Raw genomic sequence first — 13,600 nt, 5'->3', positions numbered from 1 at the left:
CTGCACACGGTAAGCACTCAATAAATACGACTGAATGAATGAATTAATGTGTATCTACACCAGCACTTAACACCGTGCTCGACACAAAGTGCCTAAAAATACTGCAATAATAGCCTATTCCAGTGCTTGCCACAGTGCTTGGCAGACGGTAAGCACGTAAATAGCACAATTATTATTATCATCATCGTTATATCTGCACATTGGGACTGAGAAAGGGAAACAGAGAGGCTTCTCCCCCCCTCCCTTTTTTTCATCGCAAAATATGCTTGGCACTGAGAGGCCACTTCAGTCCAAGCTGCCTCCCATTTCCTCCTTCCTCTGGATTCTCACTTATCAAGGGATCAAATCTGAACAGTACTGCACATAGTGAATGCTCAATAAATACCGATGATTGACTGATTGGTTATGGATAAGAAGCAAACCCAACAGTTCCTCAGAGCATTTGGGCCAAATAATCCGAGTCCAGTCCCCAGTTAGCGAAACGCAGTGAATGGAGAGGCCTGAATCTTGCAAACCACAAAGGAATTCTCTTTCAAAATACTTTCCTCTCAGTCAGCAGTCTCCCCTGCAAACTCCTTCTCCTTCACTTACTCAACCTCTGTTGGAAAAAAGCTTCTTCATTCCAGCAGGCTTTGGATTAATGCAAGATTGACCCAGCGCCAACGATCTGGATGAAGATATTGTTTCTCTCTTGCCTAGTTACTCTCCGAATAGCAACCACAACACTAGTCCAGACAATGATTTCTGTATTTAACAGCCGCTGTCCCGGCACACTTTCTATTTTCTTTTCCGATTAAGGCAACCATACCCTGCGGGACTAATGGCGGGAGAGCATGCAAAGGATTCATTTGGGAGAGCAAACTCCCACACCTTTAATGGGAGAGGGGAACCAGACGTGAATTCTTCCCTGGAATCCCCAGTGGGAAAAAAACAAGAAGTGGGTGGGAATCAAACCCTGCGACGTAGGTTTGCCCAGGGTCCTTGCGCTGGGCCCGGGTCGTGGCACAGAGAAGATGTGGAGACAAGGCCAGACTCCATGGTTGGTCTCTGCTTTTCTTCATAGAGTGGGGATTTCATTCCAGCTGTGGCTTTTCAGCCTGGCTTTCCCCACTTCCTCCGACGCTTGGAGACTGAACGGAGACATCCTGGTAACAGGACTGAGGTCTTCAGTTTTAACAATGTTAGTCCGTATTTGTCTTCACCTTCTGGTGGGGGCTACTTCTTCCAGCTCCAACTCCATTCAGCAAGGGTCTTGGGGAGGCCTTGGCTCTTCTATGTAGAAACCAGGCCGGCAGGGATCTGACTATCCCAGGGAGCGAGCGAGTGAACGAGCGAGCATATTATCCAAGAACAATACCTGATGCAGCGTTTCACCTCTGGCTGGCAAAACACTTTGCTCCGACCCCAGGCCCTACCCCGGCGCAGGCCCACGCGAGGAATGCTCTATCCTGGGTAGGTCCCAGATGCTTTCTGAGAAGGCCTGAATGCTTCTGAAGTATCCCTGAGGGAAGCGGAATATTGGACTCCAGTGTGACTGATAAATAAAATGGAAGCTCTCAGTGGGTTGGCTGAACCGACTCTGGCCACGGAAAAACAGTAGCCACCTTGTCCCCTTCTTGGAACTTGCCTTGCCTCTCAAGCAAGGCCTGGGCAGATCTCTCTCCCTTCAGAGGAAACTCTCAAACGCCTCGTGGTCATTTCACACTCCACTTAAAGAAGCTTCCTGTGTCTTTCAGCCAGGTCTTTCTCTGCTTTCTGCAGTGAACTGGCAGGGTAACTCCCTCTGAGCTGACAAGGTCTAGGGGAAAGAGCACGGGCCTGGGAGCCAAAGGACTTGGGATCGAATCCCCGTTCTGCCACTTGCCTGCTGTGTGACTGTGGGCAAGCCACATGACTTCTCTGGGCCTCAGTTTCCTTATCTGTAAAATGGGGATTCTTATCTTTTCTCCTTTCTATTGAGACTGTGAATCCCATGTGTGATGGGGACTGGGTCCAACCTCATTAGCTAGTATTTAGCTAATATGGCGCCTGGCACATAGTAAGTACTTAAATACCACAATAATAATATATTCACATTAAGATGTATTATATAGTTATATATTATTATTATTACTATTGTTGTTGGGAAACTTCACTGATCAGAGCACCTGCCTCTAGGTGTGGGTCTCTCGCACCTTACATCCATTAAAAAACTCCCAACCACAGCGACTAACAAAGACCTCCCTCTTACGTATCTGGTCTCTTCTCCCACCAAAATTTCACTTATGCTCTTTACTCCTGCTAAGCAAACTTTCTATTGTCCCTCACTCTGACCTCCTCAGTCTCCAGCCAATTGCTTATTTCTTTTGTCCTGAGATGCCCCTCCCCTCCACTTCATTAGACTACCTTTCTCCCCTCATCCAAACCCTTCAAGAAAACCACTTCCTCTCAGAGACCTTCCCTAATGAATCCCACCACCTTCTTGTTCATATCATTCCATCAGCCACCTCAGCACTCATGCATTTATAATCTGCCTATTCTTGTGTTTTATTCATTGGCGCAGGTCTTATACTTAGATAATAATAATAGTAACGGTATTTGTTAAGCGCTTACTATATACCGAACACTGCTCTAAGTGCTGGGATATTCATTCATTCAATCGTATTTATTGAGCACTTACTGTGTGCAGAGCACTGTACTAAGCACTTGGGAAGTACAAGTTGGCAAAATAGATACAAGGTTTTTAGGTTGTCCCATGTGGGTCTCACAATCTTAATCCCCATTGTACAGATGAGGTAACTGAGGCACAGACAAGTAAAGTGACTTACCCAAAGTCACACAGCTGACAAGTGGCAGAGCTGGGATTAGAACCCACGATCTCTGACTCCCAAGCTCATGCTCTTTCCACTGAGCCACGCTGCTTCTCTTTTCTCTCTTAACCGGGGCACATTCATCAGTAAATCGTAAAGTCTGTTGGGGCAGGTACCTCCTTCAGACCCCAGTGCAGTGCTCTGCACATAGGAGCTGCTCATTCCAGACTGTTAAGCAATACTGCCATCCCCTCATTCTCCTACACTCTGCTTTGACTGAGTAGCGAGAATAGTAGTAGTTTTGGTGCCATTCACTGCACTAGACATTTGGGGACTACAGAATAAAGATGGGACACATTCCCTGACCACAAGGAGTTGACACTCTTAAAGGGGAAGCAAACATAAAAATAGTTACCACTAGAGCAGTCAAAATAAATCACTGAATAAACATATATACATGGAGTGCTGAGAGTGGGTATCAATAAATTCACTATGCTCATACAAGGTCCCAGTTGTCTCAGAAGAGAGAGTCATTCATCTTGCTCCTCTTAGTGCTGGCAGGCTCACTCTCCCCCTGAGGAAGAAGCAGGGGCTCCCACTCTCCCCATGCCCCTGGATTCTCCAGTGCCCCAAGAGCCTGCTGAAAGGGGAGGGAGAAGATCCCAAGCTCAGTTTCCCAGCCCCAGTGGTCCCAAGGAGCATTATGATTTCACCGCAGCATTTGCAGAGGAAAGTGGGCAGGCAGCAAGAACTGCTATTAATGGCCTAAGCAGACCCAAGGTCGAGGAGCAGCAGCATTAGGAGAAGTAGCAACCGAGCCTGTGAGCATCCCATGTCATGGGCCTCCAAGATTCACCTCGACTCTGCTGTCTGTTGACTATCCCGCCCAGAGTCCATCGCCGGTCCAGGCGCCGAAGATGAGCCTTGCGTCTCTTAGAAACTAGTTTTGGAAGATGGAGATGAGATCACATACCAAAAAAAAAAAGGTGGGGGGGGGGGATGGGGGAGGAGGGAGGGAGAGAGAAAGAAAATGATGACAGGTGTGGTGAGGGGATGCAGAGGGAGATTTCAAAACTAAACATGAAAATCACATGAAAACCGGTGTTAGTAAAAAACAGAATAAATGAAATGAACCAACTCCACCAAATGGGAAAACCCACAGATCCCTCCGGGATGAGGACATGTTGTTGCCTTGACTTCTCTTTTCTGACGATTGAAAGGAAAAGGACATCCGCTGAGATGGGTTTTGCGCCGTTCTCCACTGAGAGCTTTAAATGTAACTCTCACTTTGTATAGGAGCAAGGGGATACCATCCCTGAATTCTGCAATATGTATGGATGTAAACTCTTCGCTCTTACTAGCAGAAAATGATTTGAGAGAGCTGTACAACTAGATGCTCTGAAGCAATAGCCTCTTTTCTTTAAGGAATATTTTTGTGCTGATGAGTCCCCTCTAGGTTACTATAGTGGGTGGTTTATATGAACTCTCATCTTGGTTGGAGTGAGGGTATTTATTAGGTATCCATGGTCATTTGGTGCTTGTGAAGAGCTACCCTGAGTCTCACAGACAAGGTCCCTGCCCTCCAGGAGGCTCTAGAGATGGGGAAATAGAGGCACACGGGAGATACCCAAAGCTCTGGAAGGAAAGACACTTCCTGTGAGTGTCTTTCCGCTGTGAGCCCACTGTTGGGTAGGGACTGTCTCTATGTGTTGCCAATTTGTACTTCCCAAGCACTTAGTACAGTGCTCTGCACATAGTAAGCGCTCAATAAATACGATTGATTGATTGATTGATTGATTCCCCAAAACTGCAATTGGCTGGTGCTACCTTAGCCCTCATTTCTCTGAAGGTGCGGTCTGCGCTGCAGAGCACTGCACTTACTGGACTGCTAGTTGCTGAACTACTGGCTTCCACATGGAACTGCAATATCGCTCAAAGGCAGGTCACTTTACCTGTGCCAGGGGCAATTAGTCTTGGCAAAGACCAAAAAAGATGATAAAATTTGGGCTGAAACACTCATAAAATATTTCTCCAGAACACAAAACCCAAAGTCCCTAGATGGGAGGATCCCTGCTGACTAAGGTTGCTTTGTCTGCATCGGACATCCACTCTTGGCCATATATTTGAATTGAGTTTTTAGTGGGATGCAATAAGCTTCTCATTCATCAGAGACATTCTAGAATGAGTGATTTAACAGAACACAACATCAATTTTTAAATTGTTTCTAAATAACCCAGTCTATAATCAGATAGGACACAAAGCTTCTCTTAACAAATACCAACATTATTATTATTCCAATCTCAACTTTCAGGAATCATAGGATTGAGCTGTGGGGTGTGGAAAGGTTATACTGGATGGAGTGGCTATGCTTTCAAATGAGAGTGAGAAGAGGGGTTGGGGAAGGTATTTGTTAGGCTTCCTGTGTGCGAGGAGCTGGACTGACTGGATTGGCAAATGGCAAGTCTCTCATTCCAGGATCGAACCCCAAGTGACACCTGGTTTAGTGGCCTTGGGTTCTGCTTGCCGATCCCGGTTTCTGAAACACCGGCAGGCTTATGTACCTTCGGTGGGACAGCTGTATCAACAAGCAACTCTGTAGAGAAGATGGGTTTCTGCCCAGAAGGAGATGCAGCTATGGATCACACACAAGTCCATATTCAATCAATGGTATTTATTGAGCGCTTACTGTGCGTGGAACACTACTAAGTGCTTGGGAGAATACAATACAACATAAAGAGGCTCCTGGCTTTTCTATAGAGAAGCAGCGTGGCTCAGTGGAAAGAGCATGGGCTTTGGAGTCAGAGGTTATGGGTTCCAATCCTGGCTCCGCCACTTGTCAGTGGTGTGACTTTGGGCAAGTCACTTAACTTCTCTGTGCCTCAGTTCCCTCATCTGTAAAATGGGGATTAAGACTATGAGCCCTCCCTGGGACAACCTGATCACCTTGTATCTCCCCCAGTGCTTAGAACAGTGCTTTGCACATAGTAAGCACTTAATAAATGCCCTTATTATTATTATTATTATTGTTATTGTTATAAACCAGGTCTTTGGCTGGATGAAGAGTGGTGAAATGAAACAGGGCACTTCAAGTCAGCTTCCTGCATAGCTGGTCTGTAAAGAAAGACACCAAGGAATCCTTTAAACAGATTCTGCTTGATGTACAATGATTTTAAATAAGGGCTGATTTTACGGGGCCACTATGAACACATACACACACATACATAAACACGCACATACTCTCCTGGCTTTACGAGAAGTTAGGTTATCAACACTGAGGTGATGTGCAGCCTTTGGGTTCACAGAGGTATCACTGAGGTTAAGGGCTGAGGGCTGGATCAGTTTCTAGAGCAGGATCACAGCATTAGCCTTCAACTGCTCCATCAACCAGTGGCGTAAGGAAGAGAAGGGGCAGGACACCAGCAGGACCAGAGGGAAGGAAGGACAAGCAGGGCCTGTCTCCTGGACAAAGCGAGTGAGCCTTTCCCTTCTCAATGGCCTTGCTCCTGGAAAACCCCACAGCCTGTTTCTCCTGAAGAGGTGGTGTGAGCTCAGCAGGGGCTGAAAATGAGGGAAAGTGTGGCTGGGGGCCAGGGCTCTGGAAACTGTGAACAGAAGACAAAGGCAAAGGTTTTCCACTGAGTGTGGGGAGGAGGGACTCAATTACCCACCATGTTGCTGATGTTCTGGAGAGGAGGAATGAAAACCTGCTGATCTCTTTTCAAGCCAGAATCACAATCTCCTGCACATTTAGGCCCTGGGGCCATCCCCTCCACAGGCAGTATTTGCGTTCCTGAGACCTTCCAGGGTCAGAGGAGAGGTTCCTCTGCTGGACCATAGAACCACGCTCTACACCTGGCTCTATCTGGCAGCTCTCCACCACTTTGATTTGATGACTTGCACATCTGGACTGCCCTGTCTATTATACAAGTTTTCCACTTTGCTGGGATGTTCAAAGTTTGGAAGTAATTAGGACTGGGGGCTCAGTGGAAAGTTGGGGGAAAGCCTCCTGATGGTTCAAGACTTTCAGTTAAGGTGCCGATGGGCCTCTGCTGTGACCAGACTTTATACAAAAAAGCCCGATAAAGGGGTTAGGGGTATGAAATTGCTAAGGATGACCTGATTGAAGCGATCCACTTGAAACTAAACAGACAAGGGAAGGGAAAAGCAAAAGTCCTGCTTCAACCCCGGATTTTCACTAGCTAGGGATGATTTGAAAAACTACAACTTAAAAGAATAAACAAAGCATTATGTTCACAGACAAAACCCAGACCTTAGGGAAAATCTAATAGTTCATCCAATTTGGCTTTGACCAGGTATTGCTGAGCAAAGCAAAAGTAACCGACACACACATACAGCATCCAATAATTACATTCGGCAGCAGGGAGTGCCTGAGAAAAGAAAATTCTCTTTGATGCACTTTGAATATGGCACTTTCTAAAGGCTCTCTTATTCTAGTATTAGGGGGCAGAGGGATGGGGGAGGAGCCTCAGGAAGACCAAGGATGTCCGATGTAGAAGAAAGCAACCAGAGAAAGGGATTGGCCCATTCCTGAACAGTAGGCTGCTGATTATCTAAATCTCGGCTTCCTGAGTGAGCCTCACTTAGATAACTGAAGAAAAGTTCAAATCACTGGAATAAATTAAGTGCATGCTTGAGTGAGCCGATTTTGTTTAGGTATCTGGTCTCAGTTCCAAGAGGCTGAGACTGTCAGATTTCTGCTGAATTCCAGGGGAAGGGTCTGAGTATTAGAAGAGGGTTGTTAAGATCAGGCTTGGGGATTCTCAGGTGAACCCGTGGGATCCAAGTACTGTCCAAAAGGAGACGAGTAGAATATGGAGAAAGGACAGAGAGAAGATGCAAATCTGAATCTGGAGGAAGGAAATTGGGCCTGGACTCATCAAGAATGGGTTGGGCACTTCATGGAGGTGACCCAAAAGAAAATATTCAGGAGATGTGTGGGGTTGGGTGGGGGTGGTGGTGGAGGGGAACCCTTAGGGCTGCACTTAAGACCCATCCACAGTCACTGTGCAAATCACGAAACTGAGTTCCCAGAGGGTATAACCCCCCCCTTCCCATTGCTGCATATCCCATTCAGGATGCTTTGGTGCAAAATGAAAGGGCACAGATAAAGAAAGGGCAGGGAAACAGTGGAGGGAGGTTAGAGATGAGCAGGGATATTTTTTGGGCGCTCCCCTAGGGAGGGAGATGGGGAGGGAGGACGCCTCTGTGAACTTGCAGGTCTGAATGCTTGCTGAGCTATTCCTCGGGCAGAGTTAAACTTTCCCCAGGTAATGACTTGTGCTCGGATATGTATCCCTTGGGCACTTGGTATTCACCCCACCCTCAGCCCCACAGCACTTATGTACATACCCATAAATTATTCATTTATATTAATGTCTGTCTCCCCCACTAGACTACAAGTTCACTGTGAGCAGGGAACATGTCTACCAACTCCGTTGTATTGTACTCTCCCAAGCACACACAATGCTCTGCATACACTGATTGATTGATTGATTGATTGATAGAGTGGGAAGAAGGAACCTACATGTTTAGAAGAAATGAGGGGTTTCACAAGCTTGTCGTGGGCAGGGAATGTGTCTACTTATTGTTATACTGTATTCTCCCAACTGCTTAGTACATCTTCTGCACTCAGTAAGCGCTCAATAAATATGACTGACTGACTGACATGTCCTGAGTGTGGAACAAATGGGATGGCTGTTTCAGTGAAAACAATGAGATTAGATGTGACATTGGAAGTGGGCAGGTAGGAGGAGGAAGAAAGGGACACTTGCAGGTTTGCCAGAGCAGGTGAACCACTTAGAGATTCACTGACTGGTCTGAGGGGACCCAGGTTTCAGCTTGGCTCCGGTTCTGGGATTGTAAGCAGGGCTCCCCTTTTCCTCAGCTGGAGGGACCTCTCTATAGCCAGAGAGACAACAGTCCTCACTTTGGGAATAAAGAAACACTCTTATATAAAAAGTCCCCATAGTGGTCCCTGTGGATGCTGAACTGCAAGGAGCCTGCAATTCAATTCCCCCTGCCACGGCACCCTACTGAGATCTGTATTTGTCTTCATGTTGCCTTAGTGTTTTGTTTCGTCTCTCCTTAGGAATCTGTCACCGGTCCACTCTCCCCATTTTTATTTTTAGATTGTGAACCCCCTGAGGGACAGGGAGTGTGTATTCTTTCCCGGCAGTTAGTATAGTGTTCTGCACATGGTATACCCTTCAACAGTACTACTACCACTGCTAGGTAAAAGCGAGGAGGGTTTCCAGATGGCTTTTCAGTTCCTCACCCCTTACAAATCACATTAAGGCAGAGCTCCCTACATCAAAGCGCTTGCCGCTGTTCTCCTCCCTCCTTTCCCCAACCCCAGCTTCGAGCTGGCTCAAACACTGACTGCTCCAAGCCCTGCTGAAAGGGAGAGCTGCTGAGACCCGAGGAGTGTTGAGTGATTTTTTTTCCCATCAGGGCCCTCAAAGACAGCACCATAGCTTCATGTGCTGCCGCTGCAGTCCTACGTCCATGTCATTTCCCCAGACTGTCTCCCCTCGAGGGGAAGAGAGGACACTGGCTCCATGGCCTAGTGGACAGAGCACAGGCCTGAGAGTCAGAAGGACCTGGGTTCTAATTCCGGCCCTACCACTTGCCTGCTGTGTGACCTTGGTCAAGTCACTTCACTTCTCTGTGCCTCAGTTACCTCATCTGGAAAATGGGGATAAAGACCGTGAGCCCCATGTGGGACAGGGACTGTGTCCAACCTAATTAGCTTGTACCTGCCCAGCACTTAGAACAGTGCTTAACACATAGTAAGTGCTTAACCAATACAATCATCATCATCATCAGACCAAGAAGGAAACTATAATGGGGTCAGGAATGAGTTAGACACTGGAACGCTCTTATGGAACTCAGTATAGCGAGACCATGAGACAATCTCCTAGGGATCTGTGGACACCTAAGTCCCTACACCCTCCTCATTTGAGGCAGTGGGTGCCTTCCTGTCCTGGAATAATGGTCTTGCCCATATTAAAAATGAAGCCAGACCCATTCAGGATTGACCCCTGGGACTTAGCTTGGGTGGGATGTCAGGACTTTACCCTCAGATAACATCCTGCTGAATGACACCGAGCCCTTGGAAGCTAGATGCCATTAGAAGGTCAGCTCCTTGAGGGCAGGGTCAATGTCTTTTGCCTTCATTGTACTCTCCCAAGCACCTAGTACAATGCTGTGCCCCAAATAAGCACTCAATAAATACAAATTAAAGAATGGCTGGAGTCAACCTTCAGGACCACAGGTTTCTAGTGCTCTGCCCAACGATAGTGGCCAGAATTCAACCACTTGGGCCCTTGGCTTGGTGGTTCCTGGGATGAGGTCATAAGGAGTCTATCTAAGGAACCACCTGATTAAGAAAAATGGTAGCCCTGCCACATTTTCCCAGCATGCAAGTCTTACCTTCGCCGGCTTTCGATGTGTTGATATCGGAGTCATCTCGGGTACCATTTTGGGACTCCAGATATGTGGCAGGAACCCAGCCTTGCTCCTCAGATGTACTCACGAACCACCAACCTGAAAAGTACGAGAGACACATCTATCATTATGGGGTGTCAAAAGGAAGGAGGTAAAAGAGGGAATTGAGTTGGTGACCCAGGACGGCCGGCCCAAAAGAATACAGGGAAGGCATGCCAGGTGAACAAATCAAGGGTCAAATGAAACCTTTGCTTGTTCTCTCCTGGGAGATTTCATAAGATTTCAGAAAGAGCTGCCAGGGGATTTCTTAGGAGGAACCAGAAGGGAAAAGGCTTGGTGTGGTGAAGGGAGGACTAACTGCCACGGGATTGCTTAGCAGGAACCAGAAAGGAAAAGGCTTGGCGTGATGAAGAAAGAGCTCTGAGGCCAGAGTTTGACAGGACAATGTCAGCCAGGCATCTGGTGGCCTCATCTGACTCTGATTGCTTGCGTTTTCAGAGTTATGCCTGAATCTTGGATGATGGAAATTAGTCCCATATAACTCCAGTCACGGTGACCACCATAATTTCCCTCAGCATTAGGCCCAGCACTTCTGTAAAACTTCACAAAATTCAAGTATGTGTTTGTATACCTGTTACTAGCACAACAGTGTACCTCTTTTGCGCTTGGTTCTATTACTTATGGTTCACATTAGTGAATTTGATCTCTCTCCCCTATAAACTCAAAGGGATACTGCTTTTACAGGCTCATTCTCTAGACTGTAAGCTCATTGTGGGCAGGGAATGTGTCTGCTTATTGTTGCACTGTACTTTCCCAAATGCTTAGTACAGTGCTCTGTACACAGTAAGTGCTCAATAAATATGATTGAATGAATGACTAAATATCGGAAGGTACTTTGCACTGGTGGGCTTGGAAATCTGGGAACTCTCTAGGAATGCCTCTGAGAGTCTTCTCTACTTAGCACGGTCTCACCGTTTGGTCTCCTGTGATCCCAAGGCCCTCCTGGACAGCATGCCCAAACTTATTCCCTGGGTACCGCTTCCCAGGGCTCAACCATTATGGACCCCAGAGCTGTGCTGGTAGTCTTAATCTGGGCACACAATTCTCTGTTCCCCCAGGGTCTGAAGGTGGCTTTGAGGCAGACTGTGATTGGATCGTTATAAATTTAGGAATCACCCGGGACGGAAGATTCTCCTGCTATGAAATCCGTCAGGGGACAGCGGGTGCCGTGGGGAGGCCAAGCCAAGGAATTTCAAACAACTCCTATTTTTAAGCAGAAACATGGGTAACACATGGGAAATGACACACATTTGCAATTAAGGGCAAAGGCAAACCCAGCAAAAGCTGGAAGTTAGACGCCACTAATTAAAATCAAACTAACCGCGATGGGGGCAGTGACTCTTTGAGGGACCGCAGGGGACTGGTTTGTCTCTTCCAATCTGCCTATTTTGTCCCGGCAGAGTTTTTGCGGCTTGAGGCTTTGCTCTGGTATCTGGGCACCCCACCCTCTCCACATGGGGCTTTTTGCAAAAACAAAACAATAAACTCTGGTACCCCAAACAGCAGGTGGGTATCTGACACATTGTTTTCATGGCTGTTCCTCCTTATAATTGTTCTTCTTCGAAATAAAACATAAGCAGAGTAATTCAGTATCTCTGAAATCATACAGCAAAGCCATCCCTATCTATTCCTTAGGAAGAGGCACGCCGCTTTCTTCCCTCTCCCATAATACATAGGTGGCCCTAGGGGTGGGTTATCCAGACAAAATCTTGGGCCTGTTTACTGACCATAGTTGACAGAGGTCCATTGCATGTGTTCACTTTCTTTCCTATGCAACATAAGTTGATAAGTTTTTTTTCTTTTGGCTACGTCCGTCCTGCTGTGTTGAGCAACAGGAAGGAAATTTGTAGCCCATGAAGATGAAGCTCAGCTAAAGTACCCTATTGAGCTATTCAACCATTCTGTGTTTCAGTGTGTCTGCAAATTCCCTCAAAGGGTTCTTGAGAAGAGGAATGAAATGCCTGCCAAGAATTCTGCAACGATGAAGCCTCAAATATTTAATAATATCAACAAAACCATGGTGGCCACTATAAAGGGCATCTTCTGAGTTTCAGCAAATCCTCTTCCTCATTCAACCTCTCTCCCTGAGCCTCTTTATCTTTAGCCTCTGCCTAGACCTGGCTTTAGATGGTACACAACCTGGGCAACTGATAGCAGGGTGGGCAGGGGGATGGCAGAAGCTAATCATTTGAAAGCACCCCTTCCATTCCCTCCCCACCTCCTTGAGTTGAAAGTGGCACCTGAATTCACAGGAACCTAGGAGGGGATTGCAGTGGCTCTAAAGCAAAGGGGTTGGAGGAAGGGGTCAACCTTCAGCACCGCCACCCCATCTAAAAAAGGAAATACTTTTTTAGTATTGGGGGTTATTATTATTAGTAGTAGTAGTAGTAATAGTAATAGTAGTAATGGCATTTCTTAAGCACTTATAATTGCCAAGCATTATGTTCGGTGTTGGAGTAGATACAATGCAATCAGATCATATAGAGTTCCTGTCCCATTTAATGCTCACAGTCTTTAAGGGGAAACAGATCCGGAATTTAATCCCATTTGACAGATGAGGAAACTGAGGTCCAGAGAAGTTAAGTGACTTGCCCAAGGTCACATAGCAGGCAAGTGGTGGAGCTGGGAGCAGAACCCAGGTCTCGTGACCCCCAGTCCTGTGCTCTTTCCACTGGGTCAAACCGTTTCGTGGCTGCCACGCAGCAACATAACAAGGTGACACCTTATGGAATGGAAGAAAAGCAGGAAGGCACTGTCAAGTTTTCCCCAACTAAAGGCAGTCCAACTTCTGAAGGCAGTGCTGCCTCCACTCTGCCACTTCTACAAGGTAGGTGGGCACTAGCCCGGGGTGGGCTGTGTCCACAGTGGTGGAACCGTAGGAGCAACTGGGCAGGCTTCTCCCTGTGACATCTCACAGTTGCCTAATCAGCTCCGGGCAAGCCAGGTCAGACCCAAGAAGATTCAGCACCACTCCCGGCACTGGGACAACGGGGTGCAGGGCTGCCACCCCAAATTCCCGAGGGTAAGGCCCTGCAATGTGCCCGAGTCCAGGCCATACTAGCCATTCTAGGGGTGGCCCTCCAGCCCCTGGCAAGGAGCCTCTGAAGCTGCCAGGTGGTCTTGGTGTGGGCTGCCTTGGCTGCTGCCAAGAGTCCTGCAGGCATTTAATCCCCCTAAGGCACACAACGTTAAGAAGCGAGGCGGGAAAATGCTTCAAACAACTCGAACCTCCTAGAATACAGTTGGAGGCTGAATGTCCCACGCAGCAGTTGATCTTTGTTTCC

General features: G+C 47.2%; 1 protein-coding gene across 3 annotated transcripts in view; it reads right to left on the bottom strand.

Moving 5' to 3' along the window:
- The window catches only part of SH3PXD2A (SH3 and PX domains 2A), a 296,411-nt gene that overhangs the window by 21,356 nt on the left and 261,455 nt on the right, over window positions 1–13,600 (bottom strand). For 2 of the 3 annotated variants that reach the window (XM_038757700.1, XM_038757701.1), the window contains 2 exons: window positions 10,242–10,355; window positions 3,646–3,729 (listed from right to left, as the gene is read on the bottom strand). In XM_038757700.1, the coding sequence (XP_038613628.1) occupies window positions 3,646–3,729; window positions 10,242–10,355 (198 nt within the window). The remainder of the gene's footprint in view (window positions 1–3,645; window positions 3,730–10,241; window positions 10,356–13,600) is intronic. The other variant, XM_038757702.1, reaches the window with a different exon arrangement.

Source organism: Tachyglossus aculeatus, chromosome 16 (genome assembly GCF_015852505.1).
Source record: "Tachyglossus aculeatus isolate mTacAcu1 chromosome 16, mTacAcu1.pri, whole genome shotgun sequence".
Taxonomy (NCBI): domain Eukaryota; kingdom Metazoa; phylum Chordata; class Mammalia; order Monotremata; family Tachyglossidae; genus Tachyglossus; species Tachyglossus aculeatus.
The sequence above is the reverse complement of the archived record's forward strand: the minus strand, read 5'-3'. Positions and strand labels throughout refer to the sequence as shown.